This window comes from Hemiscyllium ocellatum, chromosome 42 (genome assembly GCF_020745735.1).
Source record: "Hemiscyllium ocellatum isolate sHemOce1 chromosome 42, sHemOce1.pat.X.cur, whole genome shotgun sequence".
NCBI lineage: Eukaryota > Metazoa > Chordata > Chondrichthyes > Orectolobiformes > Hemiscylliidae > Hemiscyllium > Hemiscyllium ocellatum.
Window position 1 is genome coordinate 9659261 of NC_083442.1, and position 15495 is coordinate 9674755.

At 44.7% G+C, this 15495-nt stretch overlaps 1 protein-coding gene across 1 annotated transcript in view; it reads right to left on the reverse strand.

Annotated features, from left to right (window-relative positions):
- The window catches only part of si:dkeyp-73b11.8 (BPTI/Kunitz domain-containing protein), a 60354-nt gene that overhangs the window by 3277 nt on the left and 41582 nt on the right, over window positions 1-15495 (reverse strand). The window contains exon 5 of the mRNA XM_060853660.1: window positions 12668-12755. Coding sequence (XP_060709643.1) covers window positions 12668-12755 — 88 coding nt within the window. The remainder of the gene's footprint in view (window positions 1-12667; window positions 12756-15495) is intronic.

Sequence of the window (15495 nt, forward strand, 5' to 3'; positions counted from 1 at the left end):
TAAAACTGGAAAGTTGGGCTCAGTCTACTCTGGAGCAGCTGGGAAAATCAAAATGAGCACTCAGCAACTTCCAAAAAAGCACACTATCACGCATGTGGCATCTAATTTGTGGCAAATGGAACAATGTCCATGCCCAAGTTCCAGTTCATTTGCTTCATGTTGTAACTTTGGTTGCATTTTATAGAAACAGTTCATGGTAACAATTTGGAGGGATTGTTTCCTTTCAGTGATGAAATGTGAGGGACAATAATATGTTAGAATTTAATTAATAAGGTACATTTTTATGATTACTTTTATTTTGACTTACGTTTTGAGGTAATCTGATAGCTCTCCTTTCATTTCATTAGTAGTGTGTGGCAGCCTCATCCATCAAAAAGACAACCATGTTTGATTGCTAAAAATATTTGGGCTGTGAAATACCTCTGCTCTGAATTTTTTTCAGAATGAGTTTCAGTTTTGGCTTTGATTCTTGCATTTTCATCAGTGTTTCCCAAAATATTCATTCTGTGGAGCAATTGGTTTTGGTCACTGTGTTCAGAAGATGTTTTGTTGCTTCCTTTCTCTGTTGATGCTCTGACAGATTATGGATGTACTGGAATAAAAGAGAAGAACAGGTAAAATAGAAAGGAAAATGTGAAAAGGGAAGCAATAGATGAAGGAACGGAATGGAAGAATGAATTGATGGAGGAAATAAAGGAAGAAGAAAGATGGGAAAGAAAGAAACAGGAAGAACAATGGAAAAAACCAGAAAGAAACAAGAAAAAGAAGCAATAGAAAGGAAAACAATGAAAGAGAGAAAATGATAAACAGCAGTATCATAATTGTGAAAAGCTGTTACATTAATGATACTTGATTGGTGAAGCATATTCATCTCAGTGCACTGATGAGAACTTGCCTTCACTTGTGATGAAGCACCAAGAGGGAGACATTAGTAGTGCCATCTATTGGATATGACATGAAACTTGCAGTTATCAAGTCATGTAATAAACAAAACTAGACTCTATAATATTGGCTGTGGAAGATTTAGGCTTTGGGTTTGAATCCATAACACTTGAACTATGATATGAACATTGAATGAATGGCAAATGCGCTACATATTGGATTAGCACACACAGTATGTTTCATTGAATGAATGAGTGCAGTTTGATTCATTGAATGAATGCAGTTAAATTCAGTAAATAAATCAGTTAAGTTTGTTTCATTGAATCAGTAATTACGTTTGATTCTTTGAATCAGTGATTGATGTTTGATTCAATGAATTAATGATTCGAGTTGTATTCACGAAATAAATGAGTTAAATTTGTTTCATTCATTCAATGATTGAATTTTGATTCAATGATTCAAAGAATTTATTTTGTTTTATTGCATGAATGAGTTAAACTTGAAATATTGAATGAATGAGACAAGCTCTACTATTACCTCTTCCAGATTTCATTCCTGCTTGTCTCTGTAACATCTGGCAGATTATAAACAAAGATTAGGGGCAGCACGATGGCACAGTGGTTAGCACTGCTGCCTCACAGCGCCAGGGACCTGGGTTCAATTCCCGCCTCAGGCGACTGACTGTGTGGAGTTTGCACGTTCTCCCCGTATCTGCGTGGGTTTCCTCCGGGTGCTCTGGTTTCCTCCCACAGTCCAAAGATGTGCGGGTCAGGTGAATTGGCCATGCTAAATTGCCCGTAGTGTTAGGTAAGGGGTATATGTAGGGGTATGGGTGGGTTGCGCTTAGGCGGGTCGGTGTGGACTTGTTGGGCCGAAGGGCCTGTTTCCACACTGTAAGTAATCTAATCTCTCTCTTGCTCTCACTCTGCCTGTCCGCATCCTCTCTCTCTCTCGCGACCGCCTGTCTCTCGCGCTCTCTGTCATCCTCTCCCTCCTCGCCCCTCTCTCACTTACTGTCCCTGCATGTTTCTGTCTTACTCTCTCTCCCCGCTTCTCACTCTTACCCTCCCCGCAAGTGTCTCCCTCACTGTTTCTCCCCCGCTTGTCAGTCTCTCTCTCTCTCTTCCCCCTCCCCCTCTTTCTGCATGTCTGTCTCTCTCCCTGTCTTTCTCTGCCTGCTTGTCTCTCACTGTCTCCCTATTTCCTCTCTTTCTCTGTCTATCTCAATATTCGCCTGTCTCTCTCTCCCTATATATCTCTCTCTCTCCACGCCTGTCTCTCTCTCTCTCACACACACACACACACACATACACACACTCACTGTCTCTGTCTCTTCCCGCATTTGTGTCTCTCCCCAAACTCTTTCTCCATCTGCCTCTCTCTTTCTCTATCTCTCTCTCCACCTATCTATCTCTCTCTGTCTCAGTCAACCTCTCTCTCTCTCTCTGTCCACCATTCAGTCCTTCTCTTCTGTCTCTGTCTCCCTCCACTTGTCTGTCTCTCTCTATTTGTGTGTCTCTCTATCTTTTGTTCCCCGCTCTATCTCTATATCTCTCTCTCTATCTCTCTTGTCCTCCACGTCTGTTTCTCTCTCCCTCCCTTCCAGTCTGTCTCGCTCTCTCTCTGCCTTTCTGCCGCTGTCTCTACCTCTCTCCACGTGGCCGTCTCTCCGTGTCCCTCTCTAACTGTCTTTGTTTCTCTCTCTCTCCGCCTCTCTCACTCTGCCTGTCTGTCGCTCTCTGTCTGTCTCTCCCCCGTCGCTCTCGCTCTTGGTCTGTGTGTTTCTTTCTACCCACATCTCTCAATCCCTGCCTCTCTCGCTCTCTCCCTTCCTCACACTCTCCGCCTATCAGTCTATTTTTCTGTCTGCATCCGCCTGTCCGTCTCTCTCTCTCCCCCTCCTCTCTCTCTCCCTCCACCTATCTCTCTGTCTATCGTTGCCTCTACCCGCCTGACTCCATCTCTCGCCTCCTGTCTCTTTCTCTCCACAGCTCTCTCACTCTCCCCGCATCTCTCTTTCTCTCACACACTCTCTCTCTATATATATATCTGACAAGACTCGCGAGCTGAGCTCTCTCTTTGTGGCTCTCTCCCTGTCCTCCTCCCTGCCTGTCTCTCATGCTCTTTGTCCTTCCCTGCCTGCATCTCTGTCTTTCCTTCTGCCAGTCTCTCTGTCTCTCGATCTCTCTCCGAATGTCTGTCCCTCTCTCTGTCTTTCCCCGTTCGTCTCACTCTCACCTTGACTGTCTTTCTCCTCTCTCTCTCTCTCTCTGCCCGTCTCTTTCTCTCTCTCTTCCCACCAGTCTCTGCATCTCTCTCTCTCTTTCACCCCCCTCTCATTCTCTCTCTCTCTTCTTCTCTACGCCTGTCTGACTTTCTCTCATCCCGTCTGTCTCTCACTCGCTGTCTCCACCAGTCTATCTCTCTCTGCCCCTCTCTCTCTCCCCCGCTTCCTCACTCTCTTTGCGCCTGTCTGATTCTCTCTCTCCGCTTGTCAATCTGTGTCTTGTTTCTCTCCCGTCTCAATTACTGTCTCTCTGCTTCTGTCTCTCTCCCTCCCTCATGCTGTCTGCCTATCTGCCTATTTTTCTATATGTATCCGCCTGTCAGCCACGCTCTCTCTCTCTCTCTCTCTCTCACTCACACTCTCACACACACCGCAACACACACACTCACACTGTCACACACACTCACACTCACTCTCACACACACACTCACACTCTCACGCACACTCACACTCACACACACACTCTCACACACATACTCACACACTCTCACACACTCACTCACTCTCACACACTCACTCTCACACACACACTCACGCACACTCACACACTCTCACACACTCACTCTCACACACACTCACACTCTCTCACACACACACTCATACACACACTCACACTCACACACACACACTCTCTCTCTCACACACACACTCTCTCTCACACTCTCACACACACTTTCACACTCACACTCACACACACACACACACTCTCTCACACACACTCACACTCTCTCACACACATACTCACACACTCACACTCTCACACACTCACTCTCACACACACTCACTCTCTCACACACACTCACTCACACTCACACACACACTCACACTCTCTCACACACACTCACACTCACACACATACTCACACACTCTCACACACTCACTCACACTCTCACACACTCACTCTCACACACACACACTCGCACTCTCTCACACTGTCACACACACTTTCACACTCACACTCACTCACACTCTCTCACACACACTCACACACTCACACTCTCTCACACACATACTCACACTCACTCACACTCTCACACACACACTCTCACACTCACACACACACTATCACACACTCTCACTCACACACACTCACACACACTCACACTCTGTCACACACACACACTCTCATACACACACTCACACTCTCTCACACTCTCTCACTCTCACACACACACTCACTCTCTCACACACTCTCACACTCACACTCTCACACACACTCACACTCTCTCACACACACACACACTCACACTCACACACACACTCTCACACACATACACGCTCACTCACACTCACACACACTATCACACACTCTCTCACACACACTCACACACACTCACACACACTCTCATACACACACTCACACTCACACACTCTCACACACTCTCTCATACTCTCACACTCTCTCACACTCACACTCACACACACTCACACACTCACTCTCACACACACACTCTCATACACACACACCCCGCCAGGTTCTCTCGATCTCCTACCCTCCCCTTTGTTTGCTCTTGTTTTCTCTCCCGCACCCGTCTCTCTCTCTGTCTTCTTCCTGTAAGTCTCTCTCTGATTCTCCCGCAACTCTCTCTCTCGCGCTCTCGCTTACTCTCTCTCTCTGCCTATCTGTAGCTCTCTGCATGTTTCTCTCTCAAACTCCCCGATTGTCTCTCCCTCTCTGGCTCTCTTTCTCCATCACCGCCTGTCTCTCTCTTTCGCTCCCTCTCTCTTTTTCTGTCTGACTCTCTCTCTCTATCTCTCTCTGTCACTCTGTCATTCAGGTACATCTCTCTCTTTCTTCCCCTGTCTGTATCTCTGTCTTCCCCTTCTCTGTCTCTCCTGCCTGTCTCCCTATCTTTCATTCGCCTCCTGTCTGTCTCTCTTTCCCACATTCCCCGCCTGTCTTTCTCTCTCTCACTCTCTCTTCGTCCATCTGACTCTCTCTATCTTTCCGCTTGCCTGTCTCTCTCCCTCTGTGTTTATCGCTTTCTCTCTCCGCCTACCTGTCTCATTCGCTCTCCGCCTATCTGTCTCTTGCTCCCTACCTCTCTCTCGCCCCGCCTCTCTCTGGTTCTCTCTCTCTCTCTGTGTGTGCCTGTAAGCCTCTCTCACTCACTCCGCATCTTGTCTCTCTCCGTCCCCCTTTCTCTATCCACCTTCTGTCTCTCTCTGTTTCTATCTCTTCCCCCCTCACTCTCTCTTTCACTCACTGCACCACTGTCTGTCTCTGTCTGACTTTCTCATTCTCTCTCTCACAAACACACAAACACATTCCCCAACAGGCACCCTCGTTCCTTCTCCCTCCATGCCTTACTTTCTTTCACTCTCTCTCCCTCCCCAGCCTTTCTATCTGTCTTCCTGTCGCCTGTCTCTCTTGTCTCTCTGCTTGTCTCTGTCTCTCGCTATCTCACTCCATGTGTCTGTCTCTTTGTCTCTCTCAGACACTCTCTTTCTCTCCCTTGCTGCCTATCTGTCTCTCACTCCCTGCCTCTAGCTTTCTCTCTCTCTCTCTCTTTACCTGTTTCACTCTTGATCTCTCTCTCTGCCTGTGAGCCTGTCTTTCCATCTGTCTCCACGTGGTTGTCTCTACCTGTCTCCCTGTCTCTCCTCGCCTCTCTGTCTGCCTCTCTCTCTCTCTCTCTCACCCCCCCCCTTCCCTGTCCGCCTGTCAGTCTCTCCCCATCCCTCTTTGCGACTGTCTGCCCCTCTCTCTCTCCCAGGCTCTCTTTCTCTCTCTCTCCCCATCTCTCTCTGCACCACTGACCTCTGTCTGTGTCTCACTGTCTCTTTCTTATCCTTCCCTATGAATCTCTCTCGCGCTCTCCCCCTCCACACCTTTCCCTCTCTCTGTCTTTCTTCCTCTCTCTGTCTCTATCTGCCACACTCTACTTTTGCCTGTCTCTCCCTCTCTCTCTCTCTCTCCCATTTCGCACTGTCTTTCTCTCCCAGTTTCCCTCTCTCTGTTTGCCTGTCTGTCTCTGTCTCCATGCCTCTCTGTCGCATCGCCTCTCTCTCTCTCTCTCTTTCTCTCTGCCTCTCTCTGTCGCCCTCCACCTCCCTGTCCGCCTGTCAGTCTCTCACTCTCTCTCCCCCGCACTTGTCTTTCTCTCTCTTTCTGCCTGTCTGTCTTCCCTCTCTTTGCATGTCCGTCATTCCCTTTCTCTGTCTTTCCCCGTCTGTCTCATTGTTTTCTCGACTGCCTTTCTATCTTTCTCTCTGTCTCTCTGCCGGCTTCCCTCTGCCTCTCTCTCTCTTCCTCCCTCTCTCTCTCATTCAATCTCCCTCAACTCCTCCCTGTCTCATTATTCCCCTCTCTCTCTCTCTCTCTCTCTCCCTGTCTGATTCACTGTCTCCCTCTTTTGCTCTGTCTCTGTTACCGTCGTTCTCCCTCTCTCTCTGTCCCCACCCCGCCTGACTGTCACTCTCTCTTCTCTCTGCCTACCTGTCCCTCTCTCTCTGTCCCCGGCTGTCTTTTGCTCTTACCCTCCCTCTCTCTCTCCCCCCTTTCCATCTCTCTCCCTCCGCCCATCTGACCCTCTGTCTCTCCGCCAGTCTGCCCGTCTGCACTCTGTCTCTCTCTCTCTCTCTCACCCCGCTTCTCTCTCTCTGCCTCTCTCTCTCTCTGTCTTTCTGCCTCTCTCTCTCTCTCTCTGTGTTTCGCTCTCCCCACTTCTCTCTCCCCCCTCTCCTGCTCTCTCTCTCTCTCTCTCTCTCATATCCCCTCACGGTTTCCGCCGGTCTGTCTATTTTTCTCTCAGTCTATCTCTCTCTGACTCTCTGTCTCTCTCTCTCTGTCTTTCTCTCTCATTCTCTTTTTCCATCTCTCTCCCCACGCCGGTCTTTCTGTCTGTCTCTCTCTCTCACTGCACCATTTTTACTTTATCTCTTCTTTCTCTCTGTCACACACTCCCTCCAGTCTTTCTCACTCTCTCACGCACCACATCTTTCTCTCCCTCTTTCCCTCTACGCATCTCTCTCTACAGTTACCCAACAATGTAGATGCTGTGGGATTCGACCATGTTAATGTTATCACCCAATATGATCTAAAGGAATACCTGAGGCCTAACAGAGTGAGGGAACTGGTGCTGGAAATATTAATTCAGGTTAAATTGGATTTGAATTGGTTCTTTAAACCTGGATAGATAGTGAACGTGGTGTGTGACTTTTAGAAAGTGTGGTTAATTAAAAGAGCAATGTCATAGTTACGAGTCTTAGACATAGAGTTGTTACAGACTGAAATAGGCCCTTTGGCTCACCATGTCAGTGCTGGTCATCTCATATCTATCTATTCTAATCATATTTCTAGTACTTAACTCATAGCCTTGCATGCTATGGCATTTCAATTGCTTATCTAAAATGTTCTTAAATATCCTCAGGGTACTACCTTGTACTATTCTTTCAGGTAGATACTGTAAACCCACAACACTCTGGATGCTTTGCCCCTCTCAGATTGCCTTTAAAACCATCTGCTTCTTACCTTAAAATCTGTCTGCTTGTTATTGATGCTTCAACTAGTAGTTAGATTACCTGGAGATGGTCATTGCTTGGTACTTGCGTGGTGTGAATGTTATTTGCCAGTTGCCCAACCCTGGATATTGCTCAGGTCTTGCTACATTTGAACATGGACTGCTTCAATATCTGAGGTGTCATGAATGATGCTGAACATTATTCAATCATTGGCAAAGGTCCTCACTTCCTAATTTATGATGGGCTTCATTAATGAAGCAGCTAAAGACAACTAGGTGAAAGCATTTAAATTCCAAACTCAGAGATGAGTCACTGAAACTCTGCTGATATACTCAAGGCAATGAGGTTTAGATTACTTACAGTGTGGACACAGGCCCTTCAGCCCAACAAGTCCACACCGACCCGAAGAAGTGTATACCACCCAGACCCATACATTTTACCCCTTCACCTAACACTATGGGCAATTTAGAACAGCAAATTCACCTAACCTGCACATTTTTGAATTGTCGGAGACACAGGGAGAATGTGCAAACTCTACAAGAGAGTCGCCTGAGGCAGGAATTGAACCCGGGTCTCTAGCACTGTGAGGCAGCAATGCTAACCACTGTGCCACCATGCTGCCTGTGGTGATTGCTGAGAGCTCCAGACTTAGTTCCCTGTGTCAGAGAGTTAATATCAACACATTTCTCTAATAACCAAAACAAGCCTGAGGGCCAGACAATAACTCTACTCAATAGCTACTCACTATGGTGGGACTTCATAGGTTCTGCATTTAATATTGATGGTAAGAAGTACACACACAAAGTGTCTCAATGAATAGAACACATAGTAAAATAACTACAACTTAATTATATTGAAGTGTTCCAAAAAACATTCTTTATTAGTGAGCTAGATTTATTATCTATTTCTTCCATTTTATCGCATTTCAATTCCTTTATTCAGTGGCTCTTCATGAGATTTTCTTGCCGGCTTATTGACCCTTAATAAAACAGAGAAATTGAAATCAGTGAAAGTAGATCCAGGAATTCAAACAACAGCAAATTCAACAAACTTATGTTTCCAAAATGGATCTTCCCATTCAGGGGAGAACCTCGACTTCCCAGGCCAAGGAAAGACCAGAAGCCTAAGAGAGAGGAAACAACATAGAGACCCAGGGGATAGCAGCTGATACACACCCCATCCAATCAAGGCAAAACTCAACACTGCTAGTGGTGAACCCCTAAAATTTACTGAATTCCATTTTTTGTAGATTGCACAGGATTTTGGCATATTGTTTCTGGTTCACAAGAGCTATGTTGTGTTAAGTCTCATGGTTAGTATGCCGTAAAGAGACATGCTGATGATCACATCACTGCATCATTGCATGTGAACTGAAGATATAAAGATCCATCTTAACTTGGATCACTTGAAGCACAACATTTGCCTGGAAGCATGCTGTCCCATGTAACATAATAGCTTAATATTAGCGCAGACACTTTGTGCCTGAGGAATGTGTTGTTTGACATAATATGTAGTTGTAATAAAGACCTCATGGATTCTTCAATAGCATGATATCCATGCCTAGATTCTTGTGTTGCAGGAGAAACATAAGTCACAGTAAGTCATACATCCTCTCTCACAAAGCTCTCACCACCCTCATCCCAGGATATCAACATATCTTTCCTTTTTTCTTCCTTTGTGTGTTTATCTAAATACAGCTAAATTAATCACCTCAACCACTTCTTCCAATATTGAGTTCCACATTCTGACCACTGGCTAGGTAAAGATATTTTTCCTGAATTTTCTGTTGGGTTTATTGCTATTCTCGTTATATTTATAGTCAGTAACTCTGAAAACATCCATGTCCCAAACATCAAATCCAAGATCTTTATCAGTTTTTACCTCTTGGTTCTTTCTTCACTAAACAAAAGGCACTACACTATTCTATCTTTCCTGGTTTTTATAATCATTCAGTTCTAGAATTATCATGATAAATCTTTGTTGCACAACTCCAAAGCTCTTCACTCTTTTCATAAAAGGAAACAGACTGGTTAACTGAGCTGAGTAGGGTCAAGGTTTGATATAGGTTAACTACGCTGTACAATTTTGCACAATGAAAATAACTGAAATAACCCCACAGAGGCCACCCTCACTACCCCTTCAAATCGGTTCTTTTTTTTGTACCTCCTCCTGGAGTGTTTTATCACTGGGTCTCTTTCCTCCAACTCTGCTTCTGAGGTGGGGAACTAACAGTAGCTTGTCCCTTGCTCCCAGAGCATCTCTGAAGAAATTCATTCTCCTCTTCAGGCAGTAAAGGTGTCAAAGTGGTGACTTCTGCCATGTCCATCCCAGATTCTGAGGTATCTTCAACACTTGATGAAGAGGGACAACCCTATGGGTTCTGGAACAGTCAAAAGGCAGTCAAGGAGCCACGCATGGTTTGCTCCTGCATCGTTTGTGAGTTTACAGCTCTCATATCATCCATGTGCTCATTCAGAACTGCTGTATCCACCTGAACTTTATATGTCACAGGTCCTGATCTTGCTTTGTCCATGCATCTTACTCATGCAGGGCCATTTCTGTGGCTCTTACGCCAACCTTCGTCCCCTTGGATGTAAACTGTCTCTCTCGCTTAGCAGAGTCTTCTGTCCAGCGTTGACCTTTCTATTGCCGTTTAACTCTCCCTCCAAGTCCAGGAAGATGAGATTTAACCTGGTGCAGAGTCTTCTCCCTTGTACCAACTCTGCTGGAGCTATCCCTGTAGTTGCATGAAGGGTAGTCTGATAATCAAATAGGAACCCGCCAATTTAACATCTAGTGAAGGTGTTGGCTGTTTCTTTCAGCTTCCCTTCAAAATTTGAACTGCTCTTACTGCCAGACCATTGGATAATGGATGGTATGAAGTTGTTCTTCTCTGATGCATATCATTCAATTTCAGGAAATACTCAAATTCCCTGATGGCAAACAATGGCCTGTTACCTGTGACTACCACTTCCAAGAATCTGTGTGTTGCAAAAGATGGATGCAGTTTTTTTTTATCATCCTCCTTGTGTTTGATAAATGAACTCTATGCATGTCCAGCCACTTTGAGTGGGTGTCCACAATGATTAACAACATTGAGACCATGAAAGGATCAGCATAGTTGATTTATAACTATAAGTCCAGGTTTAGCCAACCATTCCCACGAATGTGGGGAGCTGCTGGCAGTAATTTTTGTCCTTGTTGGCACACTGGGCACTGCCCAACCAACACAACTATGTCTACATTCCACTCTTGTTACCGTTGAAATAACTCCACAGAGGCCATTATCCCATCACCCTTTATTTACATGTGGAGAATCTAGCTCCCTCAGAGCCAGTTTTCAGAGTGAACAGCACCTATGACATAAAAACAGAAATTGCTAGAAAAGCTCAGCAAGTCTGGCAGCACCTGCAAAGATAAATCAGAGTTAACATTTCAGGTCCGGTGACCATCCTCAGAACCTCTAACACTCCTGTTTATATTTATCAGCAAGGGTTCCCTAATTGGACCAGATTAACAGCCCTACTCGGGGAACTCATATTCTATGAGGTGACCTGGGTGACCTAGCCATGTTTGGGTTATTAAGTTTCATTGTTACTTTGGATGCTTTATTTAACTGGAACCCCTAACCAACTCCCAACTATTCTCCCCACTTCCCCACCCACCACCCCTGTGCTCCTTGTCACCTAAATCCTCTATACACTTAACCCTGATCATTTGGATTCTTATTATTGACACAGTATTCTTTCCACCAGAATGCAATATTTCACAATCACATGAATTGTTCGTATTTGCCACTCATCACCCAGTTCACAACTTCATTAATGTCTTTCTATTTTGTTACAGCCTTTCTCTGTGGATCACATTCCGCAGTTCATTGTCAGTCTCATTTTTATATATTATCTTTCCAATTCCTGAATCCAGTTAAGATGTGCAATGATCAGCCCCAATCTCTGTAGAACTCCACTTCTCACCATTTGCAACTCTTCCAACAATCAAAACCTGAGAGAGCCAAATAGAGTTTTAGGGGTGCAATTCAGTAGAATAGAGAATAAAGAAAATTTATAGCCCAGGAACAGGCCCGTCGGGCAAATTGCAAATTTTGGAAAGAATTTGGTGGAGACTTGGAAACTTGGGACCTCGGTCATTGAAGTCACAGTGGGAGCCTTGAGGCTCTTTATTTGTTGGGTCTTAGCACAATGATGAGACATGAAGAATCCTCCAATGCAATGGCTTCAAATTGCGCCCCGCTAGTGGCATGATGATGCATGAAAGGTCATCAGGGATTGTAGCCTTTGTTAAAGATTGGAATAAGGGTTGGGTTGAAGGTTGGTGCTCCCATATGGGGTTAAGTAATCTAATTTGCCTTGCCGATTAGTACATGAGCCAGGTTTGAGGCCTGAATCCATGGTTATGGGCCATTTCCTGGGATATGTTCTAATTGATAACATTGGTGAGCTAGGGAGGACCTGTGCACACATTCAATGAAGTTACTTGCCTTTGTGGCAGGCCCAAGCTCTGGGTTTTTGTGCAGCTGCAGTTAATGCTGGCTGTCTCAGAGAAAATCAAGTTCACGTGAAGACTTCAAATTAGCCGCTTATTACATTTGCAAAAGACATAAGAACTCGTATGCCATCAGGATAAGCAATGCTTCTTTTCTATCCTCTCTCAGATTGAACTTTCCAACTCTCCAACAGTCATGTTATAGATCCTGAAAAATGTGGGTCTAGTCTGTGATTCTGCAATAGTGCTGGGATGAATATCAATATCAAGTACACTCTTCATTACTAACCTTGAAAACAAGTGTGTGAAACCAGAGGCATAAATTGCATTATGTCCCCCTTTGGCACATTGTGAGTAAGAGGGGTCCTTCTTGAGTGCCTAGATGGAGATTAACTGCTACCTAATTGTTTGTCATTGAAGTAGGTTTCAGAAACCTGCTCCTCTTGCTTTAGATTCCTAATATATTCCTAATATCAAATTACATCTTTAATATTACTCCCGTTCGTCCACAAGAGAAAAAAATATCCAAACCTTTTCTTCCTCTGTGTGAAAAACACTGCAAGTGCAACAGCAAGAGTGAGCAGGATGGCACATCCCATTCCCAGTCCCACCGCTAGACCTATGAGACAGAAACACACCAGGCACGGATTAGTTCATCAGCTATAAACAAGCCTCCCTTACTGTGGTTCATAGCAAGAGCCACCTGGCCTCTCACTCACCTCCCAAGGGTGTAGCCACCACTCACTGCCTGTCCCTACTCATTAATCAGATGTACCCGTGTGCCCCAGCTTCTCCAACTATTCCCCACTTGCTGGATCATTTCTCATGATAATTGACCAGATATATTTTCTAATGATCACCCCCTCCTCCCACCTCCCCAATCCCACCCCTAGCCCCAAATCACTTACCTTTCACCCAAATCAACCCCATCACCCAGCAGCTGAAGCAGGTCACTCACATAGTTCCACGGGGACCACAATATTTTCCCTGCAACTCAACCAGGACGTTGACAAGTTGGTAGTGTGAGCAGATAGGTGGCATATGAGTTTCAATGCAGAGAAGTTTGAGGTAATGCATTTTGATAGGAACAACATTGAAAGACAATGCAAAATTGAGGTACAATTCCAAGGTGGGTACAGGAGCAGAAGGATCTGGGTGTATATTAGATTACTTACAGTGTACACAGATTATTGAAAGTGGCAGCACAATACAGAGAGTAGTTAGTAAAGCATGCAGTATCCTTGGCTTTATTAATAGCAGAATAAAGTACAAGAACAAAGAGATGATGATCTTAGCTAGAGTATTGTGTACCGATGTAGGCACCGTATTAAAGGAAGGATGTGAAAAGATTGGAGAGACAGCAGAAGTAGTTCCAGGGACAATAAACTTTGGCTTTAGTTTGAGGTTAGATTGTAGCAGGTGGAACTGCTCTCCTTGGAGTGGAGAAATCTAAGAGGAGATCTGACAGAGGTTTTCAAAGCCAGGAGTAGGCTGGACAGGGTAGATAGAGGGAAACCATTCCTACTTGTAAAAGGAACAAGAATGAAATGACATACCAATATGTAGTTTTAAAGTGATTTGCAAAAGAAGCAAGGGTGTTATGCGAAATAAATAGGTAGTGAGTAGTTAGGCGACAGAATGCATTACCTGGAAATGTGTGGAGGCAAATTCAACTCAAGCATTCAGGAAGGCATTGTGTGATAATCTGGATAAAAATAATGTGCAAGGATATTGGGAGAAAGCAGGAGATTAACACCAGATCATTACACTCACTTAATGATCTGGTGCAGGCATAATGGGCCAAGTGGCCTCTTTGTGCTGGAATACTGACTATAATTCTGTGAAGTGAGTGCCATTTCTGCACATGGCCAGTGAATGTCTGTCACCTGTTCAAGTATGAAAGGTTCCTGTCTTCCTTCTGCTTTGCCTGTACGAAACTAATGCCCTCGAGCTCTCAAGACCAGCATCCAGGAACCAATCCTTTCATTCTGAGGATGTGGAACATTTCCCATTGGCATCCCAATCGAGACCAAACTTAGGTCTTACCATCTCAGTGTAACTGAATGTCACAGCCACAGGATCAGTGAGACATCAAAGTTGTAGGAAGTATCTGATACTGGCTTGCTGCACAATTCTACTGATTGTACTTATCCTCTCATTCTGAAAATGTGTTGCTGGAAAAGCGCAGCAGGTCAGGCAGCATCCAAGGAGCAGGAAAATCGACATTTTGGGCATGAGCCCTTCTTCAGGAAGAAAGGCTCATGCCCAAAACGTCGATTCTCCTGCTCCTTGGATGCTGCCTGACCTGCTGCGCTTTTCCAGCAACACATTTTCAGCTCTGATCTCCAGCATCTGCAGTCCTCACTTTCTCCTCATCTTCTCATTACCTACCTGGTTACAAGAGAAGATCATTCTGCCCTTCAGGATCGCAGTTGGCTGGTTTGCAATGCTGAATGAAGTTAACAGAAAAGGTTCAATACCTAAGCCAGCAGAGCTCACCATGACAGCCCAGTCTTATCAATCTTCTATGCCCTTGCTCTATATATTTTTGCCATGTCTCTGATATCATCTATTCTCTTGCTCTTTATCATCTATGCATTGTTCTACATTCTCTGTACCTGCGTTCTATATCTTCTACACATCTACTGTACATCCTTAAACTCTTGCTATGCATCCTCTATGTCTTTGCTCTACAACCTCTATATCATCAGTCTAATATCTGCTATTTTATATCCTCTACATCCTTGCTCTTTTGTCCTCATACGTCTGCACTTATATCCACTATATCACTGCTGTATAGCTACCTCCACACCCCCTATACTCCTGCTCTATCACACCCATATCTTTGCTCTCATATTCATTATATCTCTGCTCTATACCCAACTCTGTGTCCATACACCAACTCTTATATCCTCTATCCCCTCACTTTATATCCTCTATGTCCTCACGCTAAATCCTTTTTACCCTTGCTCTTTGTTCAGTGTACCCTTTCCCTATAGCTTTATAGTGTACTTTTGAGCAGCAAAATGTATCAGTTTTAGATATTATATTATTAATTAAATTAAATCTACTTTTTGTGGGATAAAGTGTTCCCTAGTTTCTTTCCTGAAAGATCACTTTAGGGAATACTGCAACTGTACGCTCAGTATCCCAGACTTGGTCACCAGCAGATAACATTTCTTCCTACACCTTTTGATGCTATCATTTTATTACAGTGCTTCAGAGAAAGCAGTTGTCCTCTCCCTGGAGTGGCTCAAAAGCAAGCTTCCAATAATCTGGTGGGCACAATCCTCTTTATATTCTTAGTATCTCGACCTAAAAGCCTGAAGTGCAAGTATGTATTCTTCAGATGCTCCCCA